The following is a 16143-nucleotide window of genomic DNA, read 5'->3' on the forward strand; positions in this document are numbered from 1 at the left end:
ACTGGAGAATTTCTCAGAGCACTCCTACAGAGTTCAGAGAAGGAGGAGGTGTTTTGGTAGCGGGGTGCTTTTTCTCAAATAGTCGAGCAGGGGTTAATAATCCCTCATTTCTCGTGGACCTCGGTGGCAGCAGTCCGCGAAATTTCCAGTATGCATGAACACAAGCTGGGAGCTGCTTTCTCTCCCTCAGCGGGACTGACGCAACTTTCTCACTGAACTTTTTTTTGTCATCTTTGGCGGCGGATGTTTACTTCTTATCACGACATATTTCTTTGTTATTATTGCCGCAGTGGAGCAGTTTAAACTAACCCGAGGTGAGGGAGGGGAAAGACTGCCCCTTGGAAAAAACATAAGGTGTAAAATGTGAAGTGTGTGCACAGCGTCCTGCTGTAAACGAGCTGCTACAGACCCGCTGATAAACCTGAGACCACTGAGCAATTCAACTTCATCTTGGAGCCTTATATCTGAATCACTATGGACATGATGAACTTAAAAATTCACTGCTTTCTAGTTTTCTTCACTTTCTATGTGCAAGAGGGATTGTCAGGGGATTATGAAGCTCGCCTTGGAGCAAATATTCTTTTACAGGTGAGGATTTCTTTTTATTTTGTGAGTCAAAACTCAAACACACCCCTTTAGGTAAGAGAACAGAGTGGGTCTTAATGTTATTCTCGATTTAGTCTTAAGAAATGACCAGTGCATTTGCCTCTTCTTTATTGATGAAATCATTTACATGCTCAAGTTATTAATTCTCCAGTTTCAATTGTTTGTTTTCTACTTTTATTCAATTAATTTATCTCGTCCAGTAAACTCCTCTCCATCAAATATTTGTTTTATGTCTCCATGACCCCATCTAAATGTCATGTTCTTTCAATTTAACACATTTAAATGACCCCTAGATGATATGTGGGTCAGATGAATTATCATTATTTAAAAAGAAAAAAACTTTTAACATTTTTTTTTTTCAATAAACAGGGTCATTTAACAGAGAGGTTGTGTGAGGAAGTGGATTGATTCAAAGCTGACCAACAAGTCCCTGTTTCCTAAAGTGAGCTTCTGCAGCTCTAATACAAACCAGTGCAAATGGCTCACACAGGCAGAACTTTCCACATACTCCTGTTTTTAATGTAAATGATATGATTTGTATGTCCCATATAAAGGGTTTCCACTCTTAAAGTTATTTGTTTATGTTAAATTCCCAGCAATGACTAGGATATGTGGTAATGTATTGACACAGCAGTGACTTGTGTGCAAAATTAACATTTGAGACCAAACCATGCACCTTCACTGGCCCTGTGTACAGTGAAAGCATTTATTTCCAGTTCCACTTCCCCTCCATTCATGAATGGCTTTGATTCAGACTACTTTGACACAAAATCTTGACCCAACCCTCACATAGTCAGATTGTGGGGATTACTTCAAAAAGGAGGCATTTTGACCAAATCGTGGTATTTTTAAGCACCTTATCATTACAATGTGACATTGGCCTCTTTTATTAAACATTTTACATTTTGATTGACTTGTTTTCTTGTTTCTTTTCCAGAGAATAAAACGTCTAAGCAAACCAACGAAACCAGTGGTAAGTTTGTGCAGTTTGTATATTAGTGCTTTACATAAAATGCTAAATATTCATCAGCTTTAAATTACAGCCCCAAAATTACTGTGTATTTATTTGGTGTTTAAAGGTTATCAGTAAAATAATTATATATATATATAAAAATATATATATACATGTATATACGCAACAAGAAGATGAACGGTTATAGGGAATAAGTGGGTAACAACTTAGTGTTCAAAATAGAAATAAATTACACCCTTAAACTTTTTTGAATCACTGAGTACCTATTTAATAATTACAGAGTACAGTAGTGAACAATACAAGAACAATGGGATAATAGTTTTGATATTGAAATGAAATGATTTACATCACATCGATTAAAAAATATGTAAGATATTTACAGAAATTACTTTGGAAATTGCAATGTATTATTTTATTTTTTTTTTGATGGTGTTTCTTACAATTATTTTAATGTTTTAAATTAATTTTTTATATTATTGTTGCTGTGGAACAAAACAGGCTTGGCTTGGGAAGAAGAACGTTCCTCTATGGCTATAATTATAAAATAGATTATATTTTTATAAGTTATGTTTATGATTTTAAAACGCTGATTAAATACTGGGCTCTAAAATAAAGTGTTCCATTGTCCACCCACTTTTAACTGTAATTATAGTGTAGTTTATTATAGGCATGAAGGAGCTATTTGTAAGTTTTGCCATAGCTACATAGTTAGCATTAGCAATAACAGCTGTTTACTTACCAGTCTAGTTCCTTATAAACTTTATTCCTTTATTCACTAAGAGCTGTGTCCAGAGGTGGAAAGCAACAGCATGTTAACCTTCGATCTGCCCTGAAGACGTAGAGCTGCTCAGAGGGCGTATAATACCCTCTCGTATTATAAAGACAATGATAGCCAAAGCTCTTCTCAGGTGACAATCACCACCACCTGCTCCCAGCAAGAAACCACATTCAGCAGCAGAGAAAACTTACATATAGTTCCTTTAAACTAAGATTAAATGCCACATGTAGTTTGACTCCTTCTCTTAAAGTAGCTGTAGTCAAAAGAAAGATAGGATATGTGCACTGGTCCCTGTTTTTACCTTAATAATTCAATAATTATGTGACATGTACAGCTAATTGAAAAATTAGGTAATTAGGTCCCCCTAATAGTACATTATTACCCCCTTGCCTCCTGTGCTTCTTCACTTCTACCTGTTGGTATCACTATTATTTCCTTGCTACTCCATATTTACACATTTTCTTGCCGGCTATAATCTAAAGCATTACTCTTCTTATCAAATCTGTGAATGGGTTAGTCATCATATAAATATGGAATCACTAGCTACACATACAAAAATAACAGAACTAAAGCTGTGTACTTTGGTCCTGGTCTTGCCCTCCGTTATACACAGTGAACTACAAAACAAACTTCACAAACAGGGAAGGAGCCACCATCACCTCTCAGGGAATCATCAGTAGCTCCACTGTGGTTTCCCCTCAGTTTGCTTCTGTGTCAACTGTGAAGCGGCTCCTTTAGAACATACAGTAATTCAGTCTGTATAGCACAAACCACAGCTTTCCTAAATACCAGCATGCTGGAGGGCTGATGTGGCTCTCTTCCTCCTGCCTGTCGCCTCATCCTGCAGTCATGTGGCAAGCACTGACCAGATTGGTCTCAGCAGGCGCCAGCAGTACCCGAGTAAACAAGAGGAGGGCAGAGACACCATGCAGGGAATTGTTGTGTGTTGTTTCACTGACTCATCAGAGCAACGCAGGACAGACTGAGATGGGGGGGAAAAGCAAAACAGTTACGTGTGAGGTTTATTTTTCCTATGTGGGTTTAAGTAAACATCCATGACTATCAGTTATGTGTCACAGCAGTATATATATTTGGCATGAACCCACAATTGTAATCTGTGGAGATGACTCCACACTTTTCTGGATCCAAATAAGTTTAATTCAGATGCCTATGGGATGAAGAATTTCCCATGAATCCTCAACGTAACTGCTTTCTCCTCCAACCTAAAGTGATTTAATCATGTATTTGTTGTGTTACCAGCTGAAGGTGACAGACTACCATGTGAGGTGCTCAGTGGTGTCCCGCTATGCTGTTACAACAGTCCAGAGTTCAGTATGGAACCAGCTCCCCGTCATCAAGGAAGCTGCCTTTGAGGTGGACCTGCCCTCCTCTGCTTTCATCTCCAACTTCACCATGTAAGTCCGTCCTACATTGTCTTTCACCATTTCTGACTGTTACCTACAGTATTTACACATCACATACTTTCTCCATTTATTTATCAGGGTCTTTGTGTATATTCCTTCCTTCCTTTCTGTACTTCCTATCTCTCCAACATCACTGTAAAAGTCAGGAAACGTAACCAATCATCTCTCTCACTTGTGTTTGGATGAAGTTGATGACTTTTGACAGCTCAAGTACCCACACCTACTGTGCACTGAAGTTGGCAGGGAAGTATTATATCTCTCCTGCAGAAATAATATTTCCCTGCTATAAGCTGAGAAGCTGAAATAAGGAAAAGTAATATTCTTGTTGATGGTCAGAATCCAGAAATAAAACTTCAGAGGAATTATGTAAGGAACTAGAATTCCGGTCCGGAGTAAGATGCATAATTTGATTACTAAGAGGGTTGGAAACCGCTCTCCTTTAAAAATGCTAAATATAAACAAAACAAATAAGTCAACATTGCAGGCCAAACAGCGAGCCTGGAGCTGGATTTGGGAGCGGAAGCAGGTCAGGAGGAGGGGGAACCTGAGGGCAGATGAATGCCAGGCTTTGTAAATGCGAGTCAGAAATTTAATAGAGAAAATAACAGGAGTTTGCCCAGTCCCCCTTTTTCTCCCCCACACAGTTTACTAAGGCACCGTGCCAGTTTAGATATGTTACATACACACACGCCTACATCTACTGTACGTGCAAGGATATGGATGCAGACTTAGATTTTTAAAGTACGTGTGAGCCTGAAGCTTTTTACAACCATAATCTGTCACATCTCACACACACACTCACACATACATATTTTCACCCATACGGCTGTCTGCACATCACCAAATACCCAGAGGGGAAAAAAAGCTGTGGCAAGTTCTTTGGCATATCTGTGTTTGAAACTAAGAACTCTGTGTTCTGTGTGTAGGTCACTGATGTACAGCCTTCCTTTACCCCCTCAGCCAGCCACACATATAAATACAAGCGCCTCCATTTTCCACTCTGCTCTCTCATGCCATTCTGCTCTGTCTCAAACAAGAGCTGGCTTCAAGTCTGTGGGTTTATTTTAGTTAGCCCTTGATGTTTTTTCTCTTTGGATATATTTGTTCAAAGGACCTGACCTTAATTTAGCACCTTGTCAAATGACATCAGTGGTCACCAAAGCCTGGGACGTGCACTATGTGAACTGGGTCCCATTTTGAGCATTGGTTTTGGTTGGGATTTTGGTGGGTGCAGCACGGAGCGGCACTCCCTTGGAGCATCGCTGGCATGCAAGCACTTGCTTCATTAACGCTGTTTTTAGAGGGAAATTACTCTTTTCCACTCAACCTGTTTATGACCCCCTCGTCCCCCTTCACGTGGTATGAACTCCGTCTGTAAACAAGCATGATGCGTGTTTGTGAAGAGGCTTTGTGATAGCTGTGGAAATACAAGGAGCAAAAATAAAGTCATCATGCTTAACAACTCAATGCAGGCCAGGCGTGTTTCTGACTGAAATATAATCTGGCCACTGTGAGTCACACAGAGAGCTATGTCTTTCCTGTATCCCATCAGCACCTCTAATGGCAAGGTGTATGTGGCCCAGGTGAAGGAAAGAGCTGCTGCCAGGAAAATATACGACGCTGCTAAGAAGCAAGGAAAAACAGCTGGACTTGTCGCAACCAAGTCAGTCACATGCAAAACTTTTTTTTTTTTTCTAACCTTTAGTTTCATTTTAGTTATGTTTCATTTGAAACGTTATACTCTATGTTTTTCTTCCCTTTTACACGCCAATGTTCCAGAGAGAGGGAGATTGAGAAGTTTCGTGTGGCAGTGAGCGTACCATCAGGAGCTCGGATGTCCTTCTCTCTGACCTACGAAGAGCTGTTACCGCGGAGACTCGGCCGCTACGAGCTCAGTTTGGGTCTGAGGCCTGGCCAGGCCGTGCAGAACATGACATTGGACGTAGGTATAACAGAGCGGACGGGCCTCAGTTTCATCAAAGTCCTTCCTCTCAAGACAACGCGACTGCTCTCTAACACTGCAAAAGGTAAAATCTAACAATACAAATCAAAATAAAGTGGAGACGGTTTATTAGAATAAAGAGCTTTCAAAATAGAAAATCAACCTTGAATTCTGTTACAATATTGTGAAGTGTAGCTGTACAACCAGGTACCCACCATTCAGAGCTTTAAGATTAGAAGCTCTCAGGAAGACTCAGGAATCACTTCCTGACTGAATAAATGGCAATGTGATGAGTTTTACATGAGATACGGCTGTCGTGTCTGTTGGGTAAATACATAGCTACAGCCAGGGGTGAGTTAGCTTAACTGACAATAAAGACAGGAAGCAGCCTGGGTCTATCCAAAGGTACAAAGTCTTGAAGTCGCTTTGAGGATGCCAGACAATCCATGAAGACTATAAGGCAGTAGTCAGAAGTCAGTCCAAGAAATTGTCTGGCATGTAGCTGCCCTTGTTGTTTTTACGCTTTGGATTTTGCCTGGGTTGCTAATTATTGAGCTTTAAGGTGCTGGAAGGCAGATTTAGTTACCAGGCTAGCTGTTTCCCACTGTTTCAGACTCAAAGCTAAGTTAAGCTAACTGGCTGCTGGCTATGACATACAGACACGAAAGAGGTATCAATCTCCTCATCTAACTCCTCTTGGCGATAAGGCAAATAAGCTTATTTCCCAAACTATTCCTTTAATGGAAATGTTTCAGAACCATTTGTTTAATTGCTACTGCATTGATTGATTTGACTCATGTATTAACCAACTTGTACTGCAGGTGACGCAGACCCCCCTCCCTCCACTCATGTTGAGCAGAGTGCTGGCTGTGCTCGAGTTCGCTACAGTCCCACTGTGCAGCAGCAGAGCAGCGTCTCCTCCAAGGGTCTTGATGCAGACTTCATCATTCAGTATGATGTGAACCTCAGAGACCTTATCGGTGATGTCCAGGTCAGCAGCGTTTTTCATTTCTGGCTTTTGAAATACATGAGTGTGCATGTTTTATACAGATACAGAATTGTGCTTTTGGTTTGCCTTTTACCACCCTTTCTCGTCTCTACTCTTGCTCTCTCTCAGGTGTATGATGGCTACTTTGTGCATTACTTTGCACCTAGGGGGCTTCCTGTGGTTCCTAAGGATGTTATATTTGTCATTGATGTCAGCGGCTCAATGATAGGCACCAAGATAAAACAGGTAAAGTGGACAAGCACACTTTTACAAAACCTTGTGCACCCCCCCACCCCTAAAGATAATGTGGGTTCTCTGTCATTAATTGTAATCATTTCTGTCAGTAGACCAAACAGGCCATGAGCACCATTCTCGGGGACCTTAGAGAAGGCGACCACTTCAACATCATCACCTTCTCAGACAAGGTTCACACTTGGAAGAAAGGCCGAACAGTGCGGGCGACTCGGCAGAATGTACGAGACGCCAAAGACTTTGTGAAGAGGATAATTGCAGAAGGATGTGAGTCGAAATGTGATACTGTCTGAGCTGTGGCACTGTAGTGAGCTGATCATTAACTTCCTTATTCTGCGGTTGCTCTCCACCTTCAACACTCATTGTCCCCATTGTTCCACTCTTGTCTTAGGGACCAATATCAATGCAGCTCTGCTTTCAGCTGCCCAGCTCGTCAACCCTCCGACCCCGGGCTCTTCCAAACACCTCTCATCTCGTCGTGTCCCCCTGGTAATTTTCCTTACTGATGGGGAAGCCACCATCGGGGTAACAGCTGGTGACACCATCCTCAGTAATGCCAAGAAGGCCTTAGGCTCCGCCTCTCTATTTGGTCTTGCCTTTGGCGATGATGCGGACTTCCTCCTCCTGAAACGCCTGGCTCTGGATAACCGAGGCGTAGCCCGGATGGTGTACGAGGATGCGGATGCGGCCTTGCAGCTGAAGGGCTTCTATGATGAAGTAGCCAGCCCTCTGCTATCAGACATCCAGCTGTCATACCTGGATGATCAGGCATTTGACATAACCCGCTCCCTGTTTCCGAACTACTTCCAAGGCTCGGAGTTGGTTGTGGCTGGGAGGATTAAAGCAGGGGTCAAAGATTTAAAGGTGTCAATGTCTGCCACTGATTCAAAGCAACGTGTCAAGATGGAGAATGATGTGATGCTTTCCCATGCAAAGGGGAATGATACTGCAGATTCATTAGACTGTTCGGGTGGTTTAGAAGGTATCTCCAGCTTTGTGCATCGTCTCTGGGCGTATTTCACCATCAAAGAGCTGCTACTGGCCAAACTGAACGCTACTGACCCCGCAACACAGAGGTTACTGGCAGAAAAGGCCACAAATCTCTCCCTCAAATACAACTTTGTAACACCAGTGACTTCTTTAGTTGTAGTTAAGCCAGAAACAGATGAAGCAGCTCAAACTCCAACCACTGCAAAACCCACCACAGCAGCCACTATAACCACAACAACAACAACTACTGCTACCACCAAAATACCAGCTGCTAGTGCTGCAAAGAAGCCCAGCACACCTTCCAACCCTAGGCCTAACAAAACAAAACCAGACCCTCCTCAGCCGCCTCCAAATACACCACAAACTAAAAAAGGCTCATCATCAACTTCCATGGGAAAAACAGTGGTTTCACCATCCAAGAAAACTACAACTACAACCACAAGTCCCAGCTCCATCAAAACTGCTCCAGCACCATTATCTGGTAAAAAGCCCACTCCTTCCCATAATGATTCCAAACCTGCCTCTCCTCCTCCTGCTGGAAAGATATCCACATCTGTGCTCAATGCTCTAAAAACAGCACCACCACCTGCACCTGGAAAAGTCTCCACACCCCAGGCCGGTGCCATGAAAACAACCACTCCCTCGATGCTAACATTCACTACAACGCCTCCCCTCAGCTCAGTCAGAACTGACCCTGCGCCCCTGCCCGGCAGACACCTTACCCCACAGCCCAGCACAGTGAGGACAGCTCACCCTCCTGTCAAAGTGACTGAGGCAGACAACAGCAGCACATCTGCTCCAGATGTTCCTCAGTCTGGAATCACCACCGCTCTGCCTCAAGAGCTGTCGTCTCCACTCACTTCCCCTACCCCGGCACCAGCACCGGCTGCGGAAGTCAACAACACAAATGCAGGTGTTGACACAGACCTCAGCATTGCTACCCTGGTGTCAGCCACCTTCGCTCCTATGCCTGGTGTAACAGATGGGCCACGACTGTGGGAGGCAGCAGGGCTTCTGGGTACGTTCTGTTTCTAATTTGCAATCATAGCCTTTCTGTGCCCTGAGGAGTGACAAACTTAATATTATGCATGCAGACTTTGTTTATTTATCCCTAACTGAATGTTTTTTTCTCTCTCCACTAGATGTCTCTACTTCCATTCAGATTCAGAGGAAAGGTAAAACTTGACTTCCTCCCTACATTAACAAATCAATTTTAAATTGCATTATATCTGGTATGCATTTAAATGCAGTGAAGGAAAAGGGACTCAGATACTTTACTAGTAAAAGTAGGTAAAAAATACAATTACAATTAAAAGTCATGTAATTTAAAATCCTGTGGAAGTGAAAAGAAATAATTAATAACAGCCAAATCTGCTTAAAGAGGTCATGCTGAAGCATCAATGCATAACATTGTACTGTTGTAGCTGGTTGAGGTGTGGCTATGTTTCAGGTATTTTACTGTATACACAGTTAGCTTAGTCGTGCGGTTCCCAACCTAGGGTCAGCGCTCCTCAAAAGGGTTTCATGATAAATCTGAGGGATCATGATGATTACTGCAGTATGACCGAAGAAACACCTGAATTCTGCCACACAAATTTGTATTCTTGTTTTTGATTACCTAAATAATGTTTACCTCTTAGTGCCTCAAATAGTTATTGCTCATCATTTATCTTATAAAATGTACAGTCTTAATCTGAACAGTAACTAATATCTATAGCTGTCAAATTAATGAAGCAAACTGAAATAATGGAATGGAAATACCAGTACCTCAGAACTGTACTTAAAAGAGCTATTTTTTAAGTTTTGCTATCGCTACATAGCTAATGTTAGCATTAACAGCTGTTTCCTTACTAGTCTAAAAGAAACATTGTGAGTTCAGCATCAAACTTCATTCCTTTACTCACCAACAGCATTTCCAGAGGTGGAAATCAACTCCAATATTAACTCGGCCCCGGCCGGTCTTGTCATCTTCCGATAGCGACTCACTGTAGCCTCCAATCTGCCCTGAAGACGTAGCGCTGCTCAGTGGGAGAATTATCACTTCTTATATTATGAGGACAATGATGGCTGAAGTTCTTGTCAAGTGACAATCACCACCAACTGCTTCCAGCAAGAAACCACGTTCGATAGCAGAGAAAACTTACAAATAGCCCCTTTAAGTGCAGTATTGCGTTAATGTATTGTACGTCTGTTTAAATGTAATAAATACTCTGACAGCAATTTAATTATGTCATAGCAGATAATCAATTAAATTACAGCATTGGACCCAACTAGTCAGTAATATATTGTTTTATTTCTTTTCTGTTAAATAGATATTGACCTTGTGAAAGGTGAGTATAACCATTGACACTTCATATCCTGTTGTTGCCCCTAAGATTAAAATTCCTTGTTGAGAATCAAAATGTATCCTAAACTCCATTTCCCAGATTACGATGCTACTTATGACTACGACTACGATCTCAGCTATGATGCCTGTAAGTTTTAAATGTTTATCAGAAGCAGCTCTGTACTCTAGCTGCTTTTCAAGCCTGAAAATAAAAAAAATAAAAAAATAAAAACTCACAACATATTTCTGATATATTTTCAGGGGATGATACTGCAGACACCGGATCATTTGGTAAGTATTTAGTGGCTGCTGATTAGAGTTGCCTTATGTCCTATGTCTAAAATAATATGTGATTTATTGTAGAAACCACACAACACTTGCAATACATGAGAAGTCCTGTCATTGGTTTCAGTGCTTGGGAGTGAGGAGGACTGTCCTTTAGTTGAATGTCTTGTGCTTTTAGAGCCTCCATCTAGACTGAGCACCGTGAGGGTCTTCTCCTCTTCAGGTCAAGAGCTTACGCTTTCTTTATCTGTTTTTAATTACACCCTAAAAGTCATTTCTTATTTTTTGGGCATTTACATATTAATGCTCAGTGTTGTCTGTTGTAGTTGATGGAGATCCACATTTTGTGGTCCAGCTGCCAAAGCTGCATCAGAACCTGTGTTTCACAGTAGACGGCAGGGCTAAAGATGTTCTCAGACTGTTAGAGGACCCAGACAGAGGTATGCATTGTAACAATATGTCGTAATAATATACATATTTTGGGTGCCCGCATTACTTTTTGGGTGCATTATCAATTGTATACATGGGTTTCCTTCCTCCTCAAGGGATCATTGTGGATGGCCAACTGATAGGAGCTCCCTCCAAGCATGGCGTTGAAGACCGCCCCCGAACCTACTTCAATCGCCTCACCATCTCCACAGCCACTGGTGGCTCTGGTGGCATCATGATCACAATCTCATTGGACACTGTAGTAGTGGAAGGGGAAGGGCGTGATACCCTTCCCATCAATCAGCAGGGATTGGTGATGAGGCAAGGTGTGACGGTTATTGTGGACAACCATCGGAGCTGCTGGATTGAACTGGCCAAGGATGTGCGGTTCCTGGTCCTGTTCCACCACTATAAACAACCCAGTTACCTACAAATGGCTCACCTGGGTTTCTACATCACAGATGGACGGGGGCTGTCTGCCTCAACCCAAGGCCTGCTGGGTATGTACACCACTGAGGGAAGAAGTATTCAGATCCTTTACTTTAGTAAAAGTTCCAATACAACAATGTAAAAATACTCCATTACAAGTAAAAGTCCTGGATGCAAAATACTACTTATGTAAAAATACATAAGCATTATCAGCAAAATATACTTATAGAAGAAGATTTTTATGTAAATAAGTATCTTTTAAGTCACTATCTATGGCCGAATGAGGTAAGACAAAGGTGATTGGGACTATGAGTCACTGATTAAATTATATAGAAGTTCTTGCATTTTACAGTTTTATAAACTGAGTGTCTGGTATGAATCACCGACAAAATCACCCAGCAGTTCTGCCAGAACTGTGCCAGAAGGTGATGTTCTGGCTTGCAGGTTCAAAAACAAACCTGCAATTACCATATGTGGCCATAGGTGTCGCCAAAGTTAATGAAACACAGATCTTCGAGATTGCTTCTTGTAAAGTATCAAAAGTAATTCTGTAAGAGCTAAATGATCATTTAGATCATAAAATATTAAAGCAGAAATTACAGGTTAGTCCAAAACAAAAGAATATAAACTCGAGGCAAATTCTTTTCTTTTGCACCCCATAAATCAGCTCCACCTCAACCACACACTGTTGCACAAATGTCAAGAATCTAATATAATAATATACAGTATTAGAATAATTTAAGTAAAAAATACTTGTTATATACAAGTATTTTTACTTTTAATTCTTGAAACACATTTTGCTGATGTACTTTTACTTGTGTATGATTTTATATGCTGGACTCTTACTTGTAATTGAGTATTTTCACATTTGTATTTTTAGCTTATCACTACAAGTCAAACAGGTTGGGGTACACTGGACTTAATTTTTACCATTGCATTGTATTTTCTAAGTTTAGTATGTTTATTTTAAATAAAATCTCTGAAAAGTAACTGTCAAATAAAAGTAGATTAGTAGAAAGTACAGCATTTCCCTAGAAATACTATAAAGTGCCATAAATTGAAACACAAGTAAAGTACAAGTACGTTAAATTTATACTTAAGTAAATATTCTTAATTATGTTCCACCATTTATCTGCTTACAGGCCAGTTTCAACACACTGACATGAGTGTGACGGTGGTGAAGGATCATGTGGGTGGAGGCGCTCACCGAGCCAGCAAAGAGGGAGTTTTAGCCAGGGGGATCCTGAGGTGGGGATCAGACCACATGCCAGTCACCCTGCAAGATAAGACGCTGAAAGACTCGGTGCGGAAACGCCACATGGGCAAGTGTTGGGTGGTGCCTAAGGCAGAGATACAGAGACTTCTGGGTCATCCCTATGACAGCTACGTGGTGGATCGTGTGTAATTCTAGCTGAGTCAGCTCCACATTGGTGCCTCCCTGCAGGTCACAGCAATTATGACGCTGTGGTTACTGGACAAAGGACGAAAAAGAACTGGGACTCCACGAGGCTAAAATGACATGTTGCCACAGTCTCTGAATGAGGCTGTCAGATATCCTGTAAGGCGCAGTGAAACACAGGTGTGGTTGCTGAAGAGGAAAAGAGGGGGTGACAGGTTAGACTGCAGTGAAGAAAAAACAAGCTGCAAATGAAGGAATAATGGGGACGTATAGTTCAACAAGTATAATGAAGGACTGAATGATTCTTTTGTGCCTTTTCCTGAATTTGAATTGGAATCAAGCTCTGTGTTCTGACAGAGACACAATGTTCTGCTGGTCGCATGGCAACCACATCATGTCCATTTGTGCTGCAGCAGTTTTGCGCTCGCTCCGAAATGTCATGCACCACCAACTCAACTTCAAAGATATCTATTCAGATTATTCTTATATCTCATCATTGGATGATTATTAGGCGAAGCCAGAATCTTCTACTTCAGAATAATGTGTAATTATTAAAATTCTATCATTCTGTAAGTTGTATTTTTAGCACAAGTGTATATAAAATACTATTGTATGTATGTATAGACAATCTCACTCACGCAAAAGAACCACAGAACAAAATCAGGGTCTTTTCCAGGTTTGCCATGTGCTTTTTATTTTTCTATCATTTCATTCATAGTTTAATTCGTTTTATTTGTTACACAAGACATTAGGCATTGTTCACATACTAGTGATCAAACAAGGACAGTAAGTTTTCTACTACTCAGCCTGAACTATTTCTTTTGTCAATTTCAAGGGATGTTGTCAATAGTGGTTTTTCAAAGGCCAAACTGGATGGAAAGTAAAACAGTACGACCACACATTAGGCTTTTGTTTTCAATAAATTAAAAAAAAAAGAGAGAGGACAGTATTTGATGCTGAGGAAAGGTCAGGGGAAGGGAGGGCTTCAAATATATCTATGTTCAAGGAGTAAACAGTGTTCCAGTTTTAATCCAATAACATGTTTCCAGGATGAAGACCACACACAATTCTGAACGACGCACGGTTGTGAAACTGTTGTGAGTACACAGCTGTTTAGATTTTGATTTCAGCTCCATGTCAGACTGTTATCCTTCCATCAAAACCTGTTTCTTAGGAATGCTCAATAATCATATTAAATCATGATACCACACTGGAATGATTAAGGTAATTAAGGTAAACATAACACATGAACACAGCAAATAACAAACGAAAAACAGGTAAATTTCGGTGTGCATCACTTTTAAAATCCATTTCGTCGTCGGATCATAAACTAACAGCGTAGTATATGCGTCTGACATAAAAACCTTTTTCAATACATCAGTGAAATTCAAATAAATAGAGCATAACAATAAGACACGTCAACACCCCAAACGAGTTGTTAAGGGACTGGTCCTGGTGGGTAAAGTGAAATGCTTTTTTAAAGGAAATGATCAGAGCGTCTCATCTATTTGTTTATTGATGTGTAACAAGCTGAGCCACAGATCAGTGCGTGCACTGTGTAGAGATATATGAGGAGCTGCCTCCACTCAGGTGTAGAAAACAATATCCCCCTCCATAGTATTCAGACAGATCTGCACAGCAACAAGCGCGACCAAACTGAACTTTTAACATTGCCAGCAAGTTTTGCCAATAACAGCGACACCATTTTTGGCACAAGACTGACCTGCCACTAACTGTTAGTTAAAACAAAGCAGTCAAATTTTTTTGAAAGGGCCCAAACATTTGAATCAGACCCCAAAATTAAGGCTGCAACCAAATAAAAGCATCTTGGTTCATTCTCGTGGGGCGGCACTTGTAACTGTGGCTTCATACTTTTGCTACAAAGTCTTTTAAAAGGATGGGAGATTCCAGCTTTTCCCTCTATTTTAACAACTACAGTTCTTCATAAGATTGAGTTTTTCAAGGGGAATTACTTATCTCAATGACACACACACACACAAGGGTTGAAACAACCAAGACACAATCCGGTGCTTTCACTATGAGCCGAAATTTCAGTCTTCGCCTTCTTTTCACTCAAAGGTGAAACTCCGCAAACGTCAGATCAACAACATTCTCCGCATACATTCTTTTTCCCCCAACCATGGCGCACTTCCTCGCAATCTCAGCCGTGTATCATTTACCACAATCAGCTTTGTTTTCATCACTCGTTTCAAATCAGAATACTTTACCCAGAACCAGACAAATCCCCTCCATTCCTCTATAGCTCCCGACATTCCCTTTTTTTATGTTCAGCTTGAAGACCACAGTTTCAACCTCAGCGCTGTAAACTTCATAACTTCAGCCAGTGAAATGTGCACCAAATATATAGAAATAAAACTCTTCAATAATTTAAAATGTTAGAAACTATTGAAATTCAAAATTGACATCACAAAACAGAGAAAAACAAAGCAACAGTTGTTTTTTTTTTGAGGGGGTGACAATTAATAGCCACTGGTTAGCTTGCCTGCTAGCACAGGGAAACACAACAGCATTGCAAAGTGAGCACTATCAGTTGACAGAACAGCCCATTTATAAGTAACTTTTCATCACATTTTTTTTTCTTTGCCCGATCAACAGATTTTGCCAAAAGGAGCGGCGTCTATTGAATTAACACAGGTAAAAGACCAAGTAAGAGAAAAGTGAAAGCAGGGTTGACAGGAGCGATGCGTGGAATGGTCCAGCCTTCATACCGCAGTGTCATTTGAGTCTATGTACAATACTACTGTGTGTAAAAGATGCATGCATGTCAACTGGAGGTGACCCTCCCAGAGGATTCTACACTAAGCCGTTACAGGGTCTCTCATGTCAGAGCTCGCGGTCTGCACCTCTCAATGCCATCAAAACTTCCCATCCACGCCAACCTCTGATATGAGGAGAGAGACATTACAGAAAGAATGAAATGCTTTGAAAATCGCCAACAACAAGTAATAAATTCACCTCTAAAGATAATAGTTAAGACATGATTATACTGTAAAGTCTACAATGGAATGAAAGACCATATCAACCCTGCTTTTCAGTGACAGAGATAGGGAGTGTGAGTATTGGAACAGCGTGTATGTGTGTGTGTGTGTGTGTTTGTGAGCATTTATGTGTTTGAACGCGTGTCAAAGAGAGAGGGAGTAAGGAAAAGGAGGCAAACGGCTCAGGGCGGGCAGAGCCCAGAAACAATACCCCCCTTCTTCTTCTTCTACGCCACGCTCTTGCGTGTTTTAATTTGACCCCCAACCCCATTTGTTTTATTTTTTAAAGCACTGCTCAGGCAGCCCCCCCCCCCCCCCCCCCC

At 41.2% G+C, this 16143-nt stretch overlaps 1 protein-coding gene across 2 annotated transcripts; it reads left to right on the forward strand.

Moving 5' to 3' along the window:
- Positions 1 to 12: 12 nt before the first annotated feature.
- itih6 (inter-alpha-trypsin inhibitor heavy chain family member 6) lies at positions 13 to 14507 on the forward strand. Of its 2 annotated transcripts, none has more exons than XM_023392965.2 (17): positions 13 to 588; positions 1544 to 1579; positions 3618 to 3772; positions 5334 to 5444; positions 5561 to 5808; positions 6545 to 6714; positions 6841 to 6957; positions 7059 to 7230; positions 7355 to 8971; positions 9096 to 9128; positions 10266 to 10283; positions 10380 to 10427; positions 10541 to 10570; positions 10692 to 10787; positions 10891 to 11004; positions 11110 to 11493; positions 12565 to 14507. In XM_023392965.2, exons 1-17 carry the CDS (start codon positions 475 to 477, stop codon positions 12825 to 12827), a joined length of 3726 nt encoding a protein of 1241 aa, XP_023248733.1. In that variant the 5' UTR covers positions 13 to 474; the 3' UTR covers positions 12828 to 14507. The 2 variants fall into 2 exon arrangements, with proteins under 2 accessions (XP_023248733.1, XP_023248734.1); XM_023392966.2 differs by having other exon boundaries at positions 10743 to 10787.
- Positions 14508 to 16143: the final 1636 nt, after the last annotated feature.

Source organism: Seriola lalandi, unplaced genomic scaffold, assembly GCF_002814215.2.
Source record: "Seriola lalandi dorsalis isolate HSWRI2012SDOR001 ecotype SW California unplaced genomic scaffold, Sedor1 jcf7180002054927, whole genome shotgun sequence".
NCBI lineage: Eukaryota > Metazoa > Chordata > Actinopteri > Carangiformes > Carangidae > Seriola > Seriola lalandi.

Bases quoted from the DNA above. Each gene is read 5' to 3' on its own strand.
- itih6 (XM_023392965.2), top strand. From the start codon at position 475: ATGGACATGATGAACTTAAAAATTCACTGCTTTCTAGTTTTCTTCACT. The intron at 6,958-7,058 runs GTAAAGTGGACA...TTCTGTCAGTAG, and splicing joins TAGGCACCAAGATAAAACAG to ACCAAACAGGCCATGAGCAC. The intron at 10,788-10,890 runs GTCAAGAGCTTA...TGTCTGTTGTAG, and splicing joins GAGGGTCTTCTCCTCTTCAG to TTGATGGAGATCCACATTTT.